The following is a 16,046-nucleotide window of genomic DNA, read 5'->3' on the forward strand; positions in this document are numbered from 1 at the left end:
CCCTCCGTCCCGGGACATCCTCGTCCAGTTTTTCGTGGGGTAAAATTTTCTCCAAGTCTTTTTCCCTGATATTTTTATGCCTCCTTCATCATGTCGTATCTCTGTGACCGTGTCGCCAAATCATGCATATGATATGTTGAAATGTTTGTCTCGTTAAGCTCTTCGTGTTTGTGGTATTTCCATGCATGTTACTGTCCATATTGATGCCATTATCAGCGTTGCAAGGGTGCTATAAAATGTTAACTGCTGGTTCTTAACAGTACATGGTGATTTGTCATTTTGTTGCATTTTTTGTGTGCATCCTTTGGGCATGATGTCTACATGTGTTATGATCTCCATCATGCCATCTTTACAGGGGAGCAAGGCTTGTATTTTTGTGATCTATGTGGTGACTTGCACAAGCATGCAAAGTAGGCTTCATAATGTTGTTGTTTTCAGGCACTTAGTAGTTTTGCTAAGTCCTTTTCCTGATATATTTTGATGCTATGTAAACTTGTTGTTACCATGAGATCCATGCTTATTTTGAGATACTTCAGTAAGTATGTTTTGAACATATGGTTATGATTTATTCATTCATGCCTCTGGTGGCAATTATGGAGAACTCCAGCATGTCATTTTCTTGCTCTACTCTTGCAATATATTATTCCTGGCAGATTATTAACATGTTAATCAATATTGTCATGTGTTTTGCTAGTGATCCATGCATCCTATGAACTTGCTATTGCCATTCTTAGCATCTTGAACATGTCTTATTACTTTTTCTATGTTTGTGTTGTCATGTAATGCTTTGTGGTGACTGGAATGAGCTTGCAAATTTGCTATCATGAATCTATTTCTGCCATGTCCTGAATTTCACTGTCTGAATCTGTTTATAAAACTTGCTATGTTTACGTGGGTGCCATCATATCTTCTGTGCTTTTTTGTCTCATGTTCAGTAAAGGCGTTTTGTTAAGTGCTTTTAGTAGAAGCATGCCATGCCTTTTTTGCCATGATATGTTCTTTAGCATGTCGTTTGCTTGCTCTAAACATTGCTTCCTGATGTTGTTTTCGACATGTTAGTATTTTCACCAAGTCGGTGAAGCCGATATCTTTTGCACTTTTTCCATGCTTGTTTGAACTTGTTCTAGTGTGATTTAGCCATAGCTCAGTGTTCATGTTTTGTCAAGTATCTCTTGTACATCACTGCCATATGCTTTGTTGCTATGTTGGAGTGCAGTAGCTTAGTTTCTTGTTGCATTCTAAGTGCTATCATGCTGTTAAACGCAGATTTGCATCATCCTTGTATTGCTTGCCATTTGCAAACCGTGCATCCGTTTCCGGTGATCCTTATATCGATTTCGACCGAAATCACCTCATCTTTCCAACGTCATACTTGGTTTGCCAAGTTGATGCCTTGATCATTCTTTCCCTTCTGGAGCACACATATGCATTGCATATCATATCTTGCATATCATGCCATGTATTGCATCATGTTGCTTGTGCATTGCACCAAGATTGATTGTTGTTCCATTGCTTGTGTTCTTGCTTTGGGTAGAGCCGGGAGACGAGTACATGAATGAGGAACCTATTGAGTACGCTAACGAGGATCAAGCTTTCAACAACTCTGAGAACTTTGAAGGCAAGATGACCATTACCCTCGATATCACTTCTATCTTTGCTTGCTAGTTGTTCATTCTATCGCTATGTCGCGCTATCTACCACTTGTTTATCATGCCTCCCATATTGCCATGTCAAGCCTCTAACCCACCTTCCTAGCAAACCGATGTTTGGCTAAGTTACCGCTTTTGCTCAGCCCTTCTTATAGCGTTGCTAGGTGCAGGTGCCTTGCATGTTTGTTCTATGTTGGAACATGGATATGTTGGGATATCACAATATCTCTTATTTTAATTAATGCATCTATATACTTGGCAAAGGGTGGAAGGCTTGGCCTTTTGCTCAGTGTTTTGTTCTACTCTTGCCGTCTTAGTTTCCTTCATACCGGTGTTATGTTCCTTGATTTTGTGTTCCTTATGCGGTTGGGATTATGGGACCCCCTTGACAGTTCGCTTTGAATAAAACTCCTTCATCAAGGCCCAACCTTGGTTGTACATTTGCCTAACAAGTTAAGCCTTTTTCCCTTGGGAGTTGCAAACCCGAGGGTCATCTTTATTTTAACCCCCCCCCCCCCCCCGGGACAGTGCTCCTCTGAGTGTTGGTCCGAACTAGGCGATGTCCGGCGCCCCCTCGGCAACCAGGGTCTCAGCCAACCCGACGTCTGGCCCATCTGGTGTGCCCTGAGAACGAGATACGTGCGACTCCTATCAGGATTTGTCGGCACATTAGGCGGTCTTGCTAGTCTTGTTTTAGCATTGTCGAAATGTCTTGTAACCGGGATTCCGAGACTGATCGGGTCTTTCCGGGAGAAGGAATATCTTTCGTTGATCGTGAGAGATTGTGATAGGCTAAGTTGGGACACCCATGCAGGGCATAAACTTTCGAGAGCCGTGCTCGTGGTTATGTGGCAGATGGGAATTTGTTAATATCCGGTTGTAGAGAACTTGACACTTGACTTAATCAAAATGAATCAACCGAGTGTGTAGCCGTGATGGTCTCTTTTCGGCGGAGCCCGGGAAGTGAACACGGTTTGGGTTATGTTTGAACGTAAGTAGCTTCAGGATCACTTCTTAATCACTTGTAGCTTCACGACTGTTGCGTAGCTTCTCATCTTACTCTTTTTGCGTATGTTAGCCACCATATTTGCTTAGCGCTTGCCACAACTCCACCTCATCATCTTATCCTACCCATAAGCTTAAATAGTCTTGATCTCACGGGTTTTGAGATTGCTGAGTCCTCGTGACTCACAGATACTACCAAAACAGTTGCAGTTGCCGATGATGCCAGTGCAGGTGATGCTACCGAACTCAAGTGGGAGTTCGATGAGGACCTTGGTCGTTACTATGTTTCGTTTCCTGATGATCAGTAGTGGAGCCCAGTTGGGACGATCAGGGATCTAGCATTTGGGGTTATCTTCCTTTCTTTTGGATTTGACTGCAGTCGGTCTATGTGTGTATTTTGGATGATGTATGAATTATTTAAGTTTTGTGTGAAGTGGTGATTGTAAGCCAACTCTATTTATCTCTTTCTTGTTCATTACATGAGATGTTGTGAAGATGACCCTTCTTGCAACAAAACCATTATGTGGTTATGACTCTAAATCGTGCCTCGACACGTGGGAGCTATAGCCGCATCGTGGGCGTTTCAGATATGTGCTCTTAGGCACCTCGGTTATGAAGCTCTATATTTTTCGTACATAAAAAAGACCCATCGTGATTATGCTGGCGGAAATGTACGTGCGAATGTTGGGGCGCTGATATATGTCGCTTCACGCGAATTCTCATTGATTCATCGCTGAAGGAAACCTGCAAGTGGGCCGGTCCGCGAGATGTTATACAACGTAAATGTATACACAAAAAACCGAAAAATAAAAAATACAGTTCCTTGGCTGCTTCACCAAGGGCAACATACTATACTTTTTTTGCGGTTGGAAACATGCTATACTAATAGATTAAGGAGACATGAACTATGTTGGCCGTAAAATACTCACTTCATGAACTATTTTTTAATCCATGCAAGAATTTTGTACATTATATGGCAGTTCTTACATGGATATATCAGTTCTTTATTATGCCTCAAGCAATACCCCAATAGTGATGTTATGAAGGGGGAAATGATGATCAATGCTGCGCCACCATCACATACAACTAGCGCCCTAGCTAAAGAGGAGCTGAGCTGGGTCACTCCTACTACAGGATGGACCAAGTTGAACATGGACGGAAGCTTCATACCGGCTACAAGTATGGCAGGAGGTGGGATGATCCTCCGGGACACTCAGGGAAACATCATTTTTAGCGCTTGCCGTGAACTCCGTACTTGTGGTAACACGCTGGGCGGCGAGCTCGCGGCGTGTAGGGAGGGGCTGGAGCTAGCCCTCCACCGGACGACGCTGCCAATTTTGGTAGAACTAGATAGTTCTGAGGCAGTGTCGCTGATCATAGCAAATTCCGATGATAGATCAGTACATCGCTTCGTGATACAGGAGATTAAAAGTTTGGCCTCAACTGAAGATAGGGAGATTTCTTTTACTCTTTGTCGTCGTTCGCAGAATAAGGTTAGCCATGAACTTGCTGCTTATGGCCGTAGTACCCCCGAACCGCACTGTGGTTGTACTCGGGGTTAGACTTCATTGTAAACTTGGTTGTGGCTGAGAGGCTACCCCCGCAAAATATATATATATATATATATATATATATATATATATATATATATATATATATATATATATGTGTGTGTGTGTGTGTGTGTGTGTGTGTGTGTGTGTGTGTGTGTGTGTGTGTGTGAGTGTGTTACGAAAAACACTCTTCAAAACACATTTGAAAAATGTTAAATAAATATTTGAAAAAATGTTGAATAAGTATTAAAAAATATTGAACAAGTATTTGAAAAGGTTGAACAAGTATGTGAAATTGTTGAATAAGTATTAAAAATGTTGAACAAGTATTTGAAAAATGTTGAATAAGTATAAAAAAATATTAATGAGTATTTGAAAAATATTGACCAAGTATTTGAAATATTTCGAATAAGTATTAAAAATGTGAATAATTATTAAAAAAATGTAGAAAGCGTATTTAAAACATGTTGAACATGTATTTCAAAAATGTTGACATAAGTATTAAATGTTGAACAAGTATTTGAAAAATGTTGAATAATCGTTGGGACAATGTTGAACATGTATAAAAAAATGTTGATCACTTATTAAAAAAATGTTTTTCACATATACGAAAATGTAGAATGAAAAAAAGAAAGGAATATATTGAACATGTATTTTGGAAAAAATGTTGATCATGTATTTAAAAATGTTGAATCGGTATTTAAAGAATGTTGAACAAATATTTTGAAAAATGTTGAACAAGTATCTGAGAAAATGTTGATCATGTATATAAAAATGCTGAACAAGTAGTTGAAAATTTTTGAACAAGTATTTGAAAGAATGTTGATCATCTATAACAAATTGTTGAACAAGTATTTCAAAAACTATTGGACAAGTATTAGAAAAAATGTTGAACACTTATTTGAAAAATGTTGAATGAAAAAAAAGAATGGAACCAGAAGAAAAACAAAGAATGCTGAATAAAAAACCATAAAATGAGAAAAATAAAATGAATTATAATAATGAAAAAAGAAATATGGAGGAAAATAATAAGAAAACCAAACAAAGAACGAAAGACACGGAAAAAGAAAAAAACGGAAAAGTAAAAAAAAAACTCCGATATTTTACCTTTTTTAAGAACCCAGTCTTTTACCTAAAGGAGACTCCGACTCCTACGTGGCCACGAAGTCAACATTGCCGCATTGGCAAGCACCTCTACCTATTATCAAAACGTCCTAGGTTCGAATTCCCTTGCGAACCTAGAGAAATATTCTGATAGTTTTTCTATTTCTCTATGCGGCTATTGGGCCGGCCCGATTGGTCTAAATGCTTCAGCCTATTTCTCTATGCGGCTAGTGCGCCGGTCCGATTTGTCTAAACGAAGGTCCTATACAGCGCGTACCATTTCCGGGTTTAACCCCAGCCGGTTTTGGAAGGTTCTAGAACCTTCCCTGAACCGGTTTTTTATGTTTTTCTTTCGGGTTTTCTTTTTCCTTTTTCCTTTTTCGTTTTTTCTTTTCCTTTTTCTGTTTTCTTTTCATTTTTTGTTTACTTTTATGTTTTCATTTTTATTCTTGTTTTCCAATTTCCGAAAATGTATTAATTCGCGATTTTGTTTCTAAAATGGTATTTTTTTCGAATGATGATTTTTTTTTCCAAAATCATGGTTTTATTTCTACTAAATCGTTACTCTTAAATCATGAACATTTTTTTTGGAAACTGTGAATATTTTTTAAAAACTCACAAACATTTTTTTCGAAATCATGAACAATTTTTTTAGAAATTTGTGAAAATTCTCTTACGTCATCAACAAGTTTTTCAAATCATGAACATTTGTTTTTGAAATAGTGAATAATTTAAAATTAAAGGCTACTTTTTCAAAAACGTGAATATTTTTTCAAATTCATGAACATTTTTTAGAATTAGCGAACATTTTTTGAATCCTGAACATTTTTCTGAATTTGTGAACATTATTTTGAATCGTAAACATTTTTTCTAAATTCGCGAACATTTTTCAAATTAGTGAATATTTGTTTGAATTTTTTTAATTATGAACATTTTTTAAGTTTGTGAACAATTTTTTTACAAATTCGTGAGCAGTTTTTGAATTCCAGAGCATTTTTCTGTAATCATGATTACTTATTTTGTGAACATTTTTCAATTTCACGAACATTTTTTGAAATCATGAACATTGTTTTAAATTGATGAACATTTTTTAAATTTGTGAACATTTTTTGCCTAATTCATGAACATTTTTTGAATTACCGAGCATCTTTTTGGAAGTCATGATTTTTTTTTAAATCATGATTGTTTTAGTCAAAATTAGCAACTTTTCTGAAATTTAGGACGTTTTGGTATCCCAAATTATTGAAAAAAAGAAAAGGACAAAAATAGAAAGAAAACATTCGCAAAAAAAATAGGCGGCGTCCCGGCCACACATGGGCCGGCCCAGAGGAGCGGGGGTGCGCGTCGGCTTCCTTCGCAGCGCGTGATGCGCCCTATAGGCGCTCCCCTTGTCTAAATGCTTCAGCGAGAGAAATCTTAGAGATCGCTGAATGTGCAGAATCACTAATTAAGAAGTACTCGTTGCAAAGATCACTCCAATTCTCCTAGTTGCGACAAGTGGCGCGAGTTTTTGCTATTTTCGTAGATCCGTTTATTCAAAACGTTTATCTCTTAAACCGTGCATCCAAATCTTAAACAGTTTTCACCGTTGCATTCCTCGCGTCGAGATCTTCAAAACTAGATCCCATGTTGATAGAGTTTGACGAACTTTTTTTCATGAAAAAACATCGGACGAAAAAACAAACCGGGAGCACATGTTTTTTTCTTTCTAATAGAGGCACGCCCATGCCTCTCACGAAATCACAACCGTGCCTCTCGCGGAAGAAAAAAAACGCGTTTTTTTCGTTTCTGAGGGGGCACGACCATGACTCTCGTGAAAGCACAACCACGACTCTTGCGGAAGCAAATCCGTGACTCTCGCGAAAGAAAGAAAAACAAAAAACCAAGTTTTTTTCCTTTCCGAGAGGCACGACCATGACTCTCGCGAAAGCATAATCATACTTCTCCCGGAAGCAAAACCGTGACTCGTGAAAAAAAACGCGTTCTTTTTTCATTTCCGAGAGGCACGACCGTGACTTTTGCGAAAGCACACCCGTGTATCTCACGGAAACAAAACTGTGATTCTCATGAAAGAAAAAAAATGTGTTTTTCTCGTTTTTGAGAGGCACGGCCATGAGTCTCACGAAAGCAAAACCGTGCCTCTCGCGGAAGCAAAAACCGTAACTCTTATGAAAGGGAAAAACACATTTTTTCATGTAAATTTTTTTCATTTTTTTTAAAAAGCTAAGGAGGAACAGTGAAAAACTAAAATGTCGAAAAAATCTCAAAAAAACCCGTTTAAAAAGCCGAAAACGCGTGCAGAAAGATAAAAAGAAACAAAATCTGAAGGAAGCGTTCAGAATGCGACACGTGGCGAATGGTTGAGAGCGCGCCAAGTGACGCTGATTGTTGCCGTTCTGTTGAAGGAGCGCTTGTTAAATAGTCCTCGTGCGAACGTTGGGCGCATTTTGTTTCAGCCCGTAGTTCTTGTTGGGCCGAAACCCAGCCCAGCCTTCGTGCTTAATACAGCCGCCTAACGGCGTAGATTTCTCACACAAAGCCTCTTGTCCAACCGCAGCTAGGGTTTTGCTCCGCCGCAACGCACGATCCAGATTCCTACACTTCCCTAACCCTACCCAACCCTGCACCTCCCGGCGGCGAGCAGCAGTCAGCGGCAAGATGAGGCCTATTCTCATGAAGGGGCACGAGCGCCCGCTCACGTTCCTGAAGTACAACCGGGACGGCGACCTGCTGTTCTCATGCGCCAAGGACCACACCCCCACCGTCTGGTACGCCGACAACGGCGACCGCCTCGGCACCTACCGCGGCCACAACGGCGCGGTATGGTCCTGCGATGTCTCCCGCCACTCCGCGCGTCTCATCACGGGGAGCGCCGACCAGACTGCCAAGCTCTGGGACGTCAAGACGGGGAAGGAGCTCTTCACCTTCAGGTTCGACGCCCCCGCGCGCTCCGTCGACTTAGCCATCGGCGACCACCTGGCGGTCATCACCACCGACAGTTTCATGGGGAATATGCCCACCGCGCAGGTCAAGCGCATCGCCGACGACCTGCAAGACCGTACGGTTTACTCTTCTCCTGGAAGTTTCTAGATGTCTAGTTGTGACGTGAATGTGGATTTTATAATGTGTTTGTGGTTTGCAGAAACGGAGGAGTCAGCTCTTGTGATCTCCGGCATCACGGGGAGGATTAACAGGGCCGTGTGGGGGCCCGGCAACCGGACCATCATCACCGCCGGTGAGGATGCCACCATCCGCATCTGGGACTCTGAGGTTAGCACCCCAAGCTTGCAAGTAGTCTTGTTGAGTCATGCTGGCGATCAGTTCTGTGGCCTATTAGGGTGTCTGGTGCCATCTACCTGTGGCAATTTGCTCTTGGTAGGAGCTTGCAACTATTGTTGCATGATTGTCGATGTATTGGTTGTAATGTAAAATGTTACTTGAGCTCAGTGCTTTATATTTCACACACGCCCTGAATTTCCTTGTCACGTGGTCTGATTCCGTGAGTTTCTTATAGCCACCAACTCCTTGAATTAACACAGCAAACAGTTAATATCTGTAAATCTGGCCATGGTGGATGCTTAGTATGTAGTCCACCTTACTAGAGTATCCCCCCCCCCCCCCCCCCCCCACTAGAATGCAATTTTCTTTCCGTGGGTCTTTCATTAGAAAGAATGAAGGAACCAATAAGTTATCTCCTGCAAAGTTTACATGCCACTATCTCTCGTCATTCAATGTTTGTTGTACATGCCAGGTGTTTAATTCAATCAGTATGTACGATGTCGCTTTCCCATTTTTGTATGATGTTGTGCATTTATGTTTTATTTTCTCTGGGCTTGTAGACCGGAAAGCTGCTGAAGGAGTCAGACAAGGAGGTTGGACATCAGAAGGCAATTAGCTCACTGTCAAAATCCTTAGATTGGTCTCATTTCCTCACAGGTTCCTTGGATAAATCTGCTAAGGTGATACTTTTGGTATTGCTGCCCTGATAACCTGTTTATACTTTATTTTTTAACATATGGATTTTTCTGACATATCTGCTATGTCGCAGCTATGGGATGCAAGAACACTGACCCTGATAAAGACATATGTCACAGAGCGACCGGTTAATGCTGTTGACATATCTCCTACTCTTGATCATGTATGCTCCTGTATCTGTCACCTTATCTGCCATTGTTCTTAAGTTGCTGCAAGCATTTGAATATATAAGCTCTCTCAAAGCACATGGGGTTGTCTCTTGAACTCTTGGTCTTTTTACAAGCTAAGTGTATATTTCCGCGGTCAATTATGAAGTTTGGATTGACTATGAATTTGGTCCAGAATGTGCTTCCTTGCAGTCTAGCCCTTTTGGTAATTAATGAAGTTGGATAGGATTACCGTGTATGTGCTCTGGTCTTGAGTGTCACATATTTTTGTCGTGCCCATCTATTTCCTAACTTTGATTTCTTGTTCTCATTAATTAAGGCCAAGTTTGTCAAACTGTGTAAACCATGATTCCTTTGCATATTTGTTATCTTAGTTTTTCTGCATCTGTGTTTAATGCTCATCCCATGCATTCATGATTCTAAACTAAATTGGTACTCCCTCCGTTCGGAATTACTTGTCTCGGATATGGATGTATCTAGAACTAAAATACATCTAGATACATCCATTTCTGCGACAAGTAATTCCGAACGGAGGGAGTACATTATAACGGTCTATTTGTTATTTATTCTACGGAAACTCATTTGTATGTGTATTTGTATTTTTTGAACATCATACTTTTTTGCTATCCTTAGGTGGTTATTGGAGGTGGCCAAGATGCTATGAATGTTACTATGACAGATCGTCGTGCTGGTAAATTTGAGGCCAAATTTTTCCACAAGGTGAACTAGATTCCTTTGCATATATTTACACAGATGGCTCTTGACTTCCTATGGGGAGTTACTTTCTGTATGTGTATATGTTGTCAACTTCTGTAACAAGATTTTGTTGTCAATCTCAGATTTTAGAAGAAGAGATTGGTGGTGTTAAAGGACATTTTGGACCTATCAATGCATTAGCATTTAATCCTGATGGGAGGAGGTTAGTTCATACTCTGTTTGTATTTTGATTTCTTATGTTTGTATTTTGCCTCTGCGCTTGGGTTTGTGATATGCCTCTGTTCCATTTAGATTCATGGCGATATACACTATTCTGAGTCTTTAGAATGTCGTCAAATCTTATGAAATCAGAGCTTGATTTTGAATATTATATGTGTTCAGTAACCCTGTTTACTATTTCATGTTGATCTCTTATATTTACATTTTGCTTCTCACGTTGGGTTTGCAATATGCCTCTGTTGCACTGAGTATGCTAAAATCTGCTCAATGATTAAGCCATGTAGATTCATGGTGATATACGCTATTCTGAGTCTTTAGGATGTCATCACGTATTATGAGAACATATCTTTTTATTGTTTTCTATTCATATTTTTTTATCTTCAGTGAGAGAAGATCATGGTGAAGTAATCCTCAATCACCATTTTATTGTCTCCCATCCTAAGTCTTAAGTCATCCTCTGTATCTTAAATTCTACATGGGCATTGACTTATGGCTTGTCACACATTGCTCGTCTTTGCTATCTGTTTGTGACATATTTTGTTTCCTTTGTTCCAGTGCCCTGGCTTCCTACCTTTTTCTGTTATGTTTTTTCCTCAACATGTAGCTCAGTGATTAGAGCCAATTACATTGGCAATATACTCTATACTGATCATATTTTGATGAAAAGTTTATATGAGAGCTACATGAAGTAATCCTATGTCACATTATACTTGCCATTTCCATCTGTTTGAGCACATGTTGTCTCCTTAGTATTTTGGTGCCTTATCTTCACACCTTTTATCTTGTGAATTCTCTTTTGTCATGTTTAGTAATAATGTTGCTCAGTGACTATAGCCAATTACATTGTCAATATACGCTACGCTGGCCTTGTTTTGATGAAAAGTTGGATATGAGAGCTATGTTGTCCCCATAATTTATTTTGGCAGATCTAACCTGTAATTGCTTGATCATGCTTTCTTGTGCATTCTGTTCTATTCTACCAGCTGGTTTGGCAGCTCAGTGATTTCAGTCCAATACTTTTGTCATATACGCTATTCTGAATATGTTGTAAAATAAACTTATGAGAGCTGCCAATCCTTTTTTTTGATACTTCTATTATATTTCTTTTGTGATCTCTCATATATGTTTATCCAAATGCTTTTGAGAAATAGGGTTTTTCAGCTTCCTTCTTTGAGCTTCAGTTCTTGTTATCTCATCTCTTATGATTCCAGTTTTAATGACCCGTATTTTTCCATATAATGTCCTTAGCTTTTCGAGTGGTGGTGAGGATGGATATGTGAGGCTACACCATTTTGATCCTGAGTATTTCAACATCAAGATGTAAGCCTATGAATTTCTCAAGGTAAGGCTCATATTCCTTGGTAGACAAATGTGAATAACTGCAACTTAATACATTGTTCATTCAGGCTTATGCTTATACATTGTTCATTCAGTGCTTTTTCTTGAGCAATCTCAGCATCTCGTCTTCTATGTTGTTTCGAAATGTCTTGTGCTTCAGGCTTATGCTTACATGTTCATTTCCTATCTTGTTTCAGGCTGCAATTGAGAGACCTCCCTAGTACCCTGGAGAGAACATAGCTTTTTTTTGGGCTCAATTTGTGAGAGAACTTAACTTAGCTGGATGGTCTACTATGTAATAGCACCTTTTCATACAATCAGCAATGGAGATGCTTAAATGGGTGACATGGTGTTGCTCTGTCAGTGTTGTTTATTCCAAAACATTCTACTTTTGATTCGATGTCCATTCTGCTGAACATAGTACATGGATGCGCAGCTAGGTGTTGTAGTTTTGTCAAGCTCAAGGATTACATGTTACGTACTTAGACGCTGAGCCTACTGAGACATTGGCTCCTTGGATTGACACGATTGGATTTCCAGTCATATAAATGTTAGTGTGTAGGTACGTACTGCCAGCTTCTAAAATGGCAGTCCAAAACTTATTCGTTCATTGGATTCCAAACTTACATGTGCAAAGCTTTTGATATTCGAAAAAGATAGTTTCCATCATATAATTTTTATGAACTAATTTGTATTTTACTAGTTAATTTTATGGTCAAAGTTTGACACTAAATACGATGAGCCCATAATCCAACCCTTTTCTAAAGCGTCATGGTCTACGTGGGCGTTTCCAAGTCGAAGTCCAGTTTTCACTTTTCCATCATCCCTTTTCGAAAGAAACTATGTGATAAATCCCCACATGCCTCGAGATCTCCATGACCTGAGATCACTATACAAAAACAGCTTATGTTTACAAAGTGAAGGGATTTTCCCACACTTATCTCTATGAAACTTCCTTCGAAATGAATGAAATGAAAACCACGATCATGCCTCCAATAGGAAGATCGAGGAAGTGGTGCTGGCGCTCCTGGTTCATGAGATCCTAGTGGCTAGCGGGCAAAGAAAGGGGGCGGGTCGTTTACTTGAAAATGACAACTGCGTGCTTCAGGAGGGGGGCCTTGCACGAAAGCAAACCTACGATTAAGTAGCAATTGCTTTCTTTGATGGGCCTAGTGAGGGGGGTATTGCCCATTAGTTCTTACCAACTTTAGGTGTGTACATCTAACTTATTATCTAATGATGAAGGGGCGACGATGGTGTCAAACCTGTTGGAGTTATCAGATCCAGGGTATGCTGAATGTTCCTAATGAAACATTGAATGACAAGTACCTGGGCATGCCATCTGATATTGGTAATTCAAAATCTGGAGCTTTCAAGTATCTCAAGGATAGACTGTGGAACAAGGTAAAAGGTTATATTGAAAAAATAGTTTCATATGCAGGGAAGGAGGTGTTAGTTAAGTCAGTGGCCCAAGTTATACCTGTGTACTCAACATCTTGTTTCAAGTTTCCTAGAGATTTATGCGAACACCTCAACAAGCTCATCAGGCAGTTTTGGTGGGGGAGTAAGGATGGAAAACGAAAACCCAGCTGGGTCTCTTGGAACTCTATGACACAGCCCAATGTTATGGGTGGTTTAGGCTTTCAGGATTTTGAGATTTTTAATCTTGCACTTTTGGCTAGTCAGTCGTGGAGACTGTTACAGCACCTAGAATCACTTTGTGCATGATTGTTAAAGGCAGTTTATTATCCTAATGCTTCAATTTTGGCTGCTGAAGTGGGTAAGCGTCCATCACAGATATGGAGGGCTATTTTGGAGGGACGTGATGTACTTTGTCAAGGCTTGATAAGAAGATTTGGAGACAGGTCTTCAACCAAAATTTGGGAACATAATTGGATTCCTAGGAGTGCCACTATGAGACTTATTGCATGTTTGTCATCTAATCCGCCAGAGTTTGTGAGTGAGTTAATTGATCATACATCCGCAACCTGGCGGAAAAACATTGTTGAGCAAGTCTTTGTAGCAGCAGACTCAAATGTGATCTATGGTATCCCACTTTGCACACGGCATATGAACGATCAGTGGGCTTGGTCTCATGAGAAGAATGGGATTTTTACAGTACGATCGGCGTACAGGATGCTGATAGATACAAAAAGACGAAGAGAGGATTGGCTCGAAGGAATTACAGGATCATCTGACTTGGCAGCCGAAGGGAAATCTTGGACTTCTCTATGGTCGGTTCAGGTCCCGGGCAAGGTAAAAAACTTTCTATGGTGACTTGCCAAACATTCTCTCCCGACTGAGGATGTGCGCCATGTAAGAAATATGTCCGATGTTGATTGTTGTCACTTGTGCGGAGCACAAGATTCATGGAGGCATTCCCTCCTGGATTGTTCAATGGCTCGTTGCGTTTAGGCCCTCGTTGATGGCGATCTCGCTAAACATCTACATGCAACAAGCGAGCCGGGTGCGAAGAAATGGTTATTCACTTTGTTTGATAATCTGCCACATGCCCAGTTAATAAACTATGTTGTTACTTTATGGGCAATTTGGACAGCAGGTCGGAAGGCTATCCATGAAGCAATCTTTCAGAGCCCACATGCCATTTTCTCTTTTGTTAAGAGCTTCATCTCGGAGCTTGAAGTTTTGAGGGCGCCTGTGTCATTCGCGACAAGCCTCGGGCAGCAACTGTCACAAGAACGGGAGGCAGGGGAGGATGGCACGCGCCAGCCGAAGGCATCGCAAAGATCCATGTGGATGGAGGACTCGCAAGGAATGGGAGACAGGGGGCGGCAGCCTCGATTTGTTGGGATCATACTAGCAAATACCTTGGTTCGTCGGCTATGGTCTTCGACCTAATTACGGACCCTCCTACGCTGGAAGCGCTTGCTTGTAGAGAAGCTCTGTCTCTTGCACTCGATTTATCTTTGAGTCGAGTTATTATTGCATGTGACTGTAAAACACTAGTGGATGAGATAGAGAAATGTTCGGATGGGAAATATGGTATGATCATTAAGGAGATTGTTGCAAGGGCAAGGGAACTTACTAGCTGCAAGTTTGTTTTTGAAGGTCGGGCAATGAATGTTGATGCCCATAATTTAGTGAAGTTCTCTACATCCTTATAAGAAGGACATCATGTGTGGCTGGGGACACCCCACGACCCTTTTGTAATTCATGTAAACCTGACAATTGAGTAATAAAGTTTGGTTTAATGCTAAAAAAAATCTAACTTATCATCTTTTTTTTCATGCAAGCCCGACGTCAGCTGTCCATTTCTTATTCATTCAGGGAGGGAAACACTGAGTACCGTGGCGTTTCTCCCGTCTCAGGAAAACACCGTTTACATCCCTTGTAGACGTGGGATGTAAACACTACAAGATCACGTCGTTTTTTTGCAAAGGAGGGGACTCCAGGGTCCCTAGTTCAGCTTTTTCATGTAAACCAATACACCAAGGTGAGTGGCGTATAAGAAAAAAGTATGACGATGAAATACTTCCCAAGTAGGGCCATTTTGTGTTTAACTTCATTAGCAAGGTAAAATAGTGATTTGGCAAGGATATGTGTTCTTTTTTTCGAAAATGATACGAATCTATTATAAAAGTTCACCCGAAGTATAAAACACCTCATCACATAATAAAAAAATCATACCAAGGTCCCCCGACCACAGAACGACCACCACTGTCACCAGAACGAGCCACCAACGCATAACTACTCCCCTATCGGAGCCGGCTTGATCTTGTCGATGACATCCGAGAAGTCTTTGTGCACGTGCCCTAACGGTCAATGTTGTGGAGCCATAGTCGTTGCCGTTGAACCCTTGAATATATCTGAAGCAGCTAACACCAAATCTCCTCATAACAGACGCACATCGAGAAAACCTAACATCGTCGCCCCAAGGAGACGACATGAATCCATGTCGGACAAACTCAAGGATGATCGAAGCGTTGAAGTCAAACTCGAAGAAGAAGCGCCACCATCAGTTCGAGCATCGCACCTGCGAGGACTAAAAAAAATCCTAACCTAAACTACTAGTCGAACGAAGGCATCATGATTTGTTGTAGGGTGAAACCCTAGAGGGTATCTTTTCACACTTGGAGGGGGAAAGAGCAAGAACACACAAGATCATAAGGAGGAAATCACTCTAACAAACCCAAATAACACATCCACAAGGGTAGCATACAAGAGATCCACAAGCATACATGAACAATTCAAGGAAAATGTCACTAGGGTAAAAGTTCTTCCCACTAGGTGAGGTCTTGTTATCCAAGTGGATCTTTTCCAAGAGGAGGGTTTGATCTCCAAGAGGAGGTCTAGATCTC

General features: G+C 40.6%; 1 protein-coding gene and 4 non-coding genes across 5 annotated transcripts; all 5 read left to right on the plus strand.

Annotated features, from left to right (window-relative positions):
* The first annotated feature begins 7,828 nt into the window (after positions 1 to 7,828).
* Positions 7,829 to 12,122, plus strand: LOC125551697 (eukaryotic translation initiation factor 3 subunit I). The gene is made up of 8 exons (XM_048714988.2): positions 7,829 to 8,369; positions 8,454 to 8,581; positions 9,151 to 9,270; positions 9,360 to 9,449; positions 10,087 to 10,173; positions 10,293 to 10,372; positions 11,638 to 11,731; positions 11,925 to 12,122. Exons 1-7 carry the CDS (start codon positions 7,970 to 7,972, stop codon positions 11,711 to 11,713), a joined length of 981 nt encoding a protein of 326 aa, XP_048570945.1. The 5' UTR covers positions 7,829 to 7,969; the 3' UTR covers positions 11,714 to 11,731; positions 11,925 to 12,122.
* LOC125555100 (small nucleolar RNA U54) lies at positions 10,651 to 10,732 on the plus strand. Its single transcript, XR_007304542.1, has one exon. It is a non-coding gene; the product is annotated as a small nucleolar RNA U54 (small nucleolar RNA).
* On the plus strand, positions 10,992 to 11,070 carry LOC125555097 (small nucleolar RNA U54). The gene has a single exon (XR_007304539.1). It is a non-coding gene; the product is annotated as a small nucleolar RNA U54 (small nucleolar RNA).
* LOC125555099 (small nucleolar RNA U54) lies at positions 11,208 to 11,287 on the plus strand. The gene has a single exon (XR_007304541.1). It is a non-coding gene; the product is annotated as a small nucleolar RNA U54 (small nucleolar RNA).
* On the plus strand, positions 11,383 to 11,458 carry LOC125555098 (small nucleolar RNA U54). The gene has a single exon (XR_007304540.1). It is a non-coding gene; the product is annotated as a small nucleolar RNA U54 (small nucleolar RNA).
* Positions 12,123 to 16,046: the final 3,924 nt, after the last annotated feature.

The sequence above is a fragment of the Triticum urartu genome, chromosome 4A (genome assembly GCF_056163025.1).
Source record: "Triticum urartu cultivar PI428250 chromosome 4A, HENAU_Tu73, whole genome shotgun sequence".
Lineage (NCBI taxonomy): Eukaryota > Viridiplantae > Streptophyta > Magnoliopsida > Poales > Poaceae > Triticum > Triticum urartu.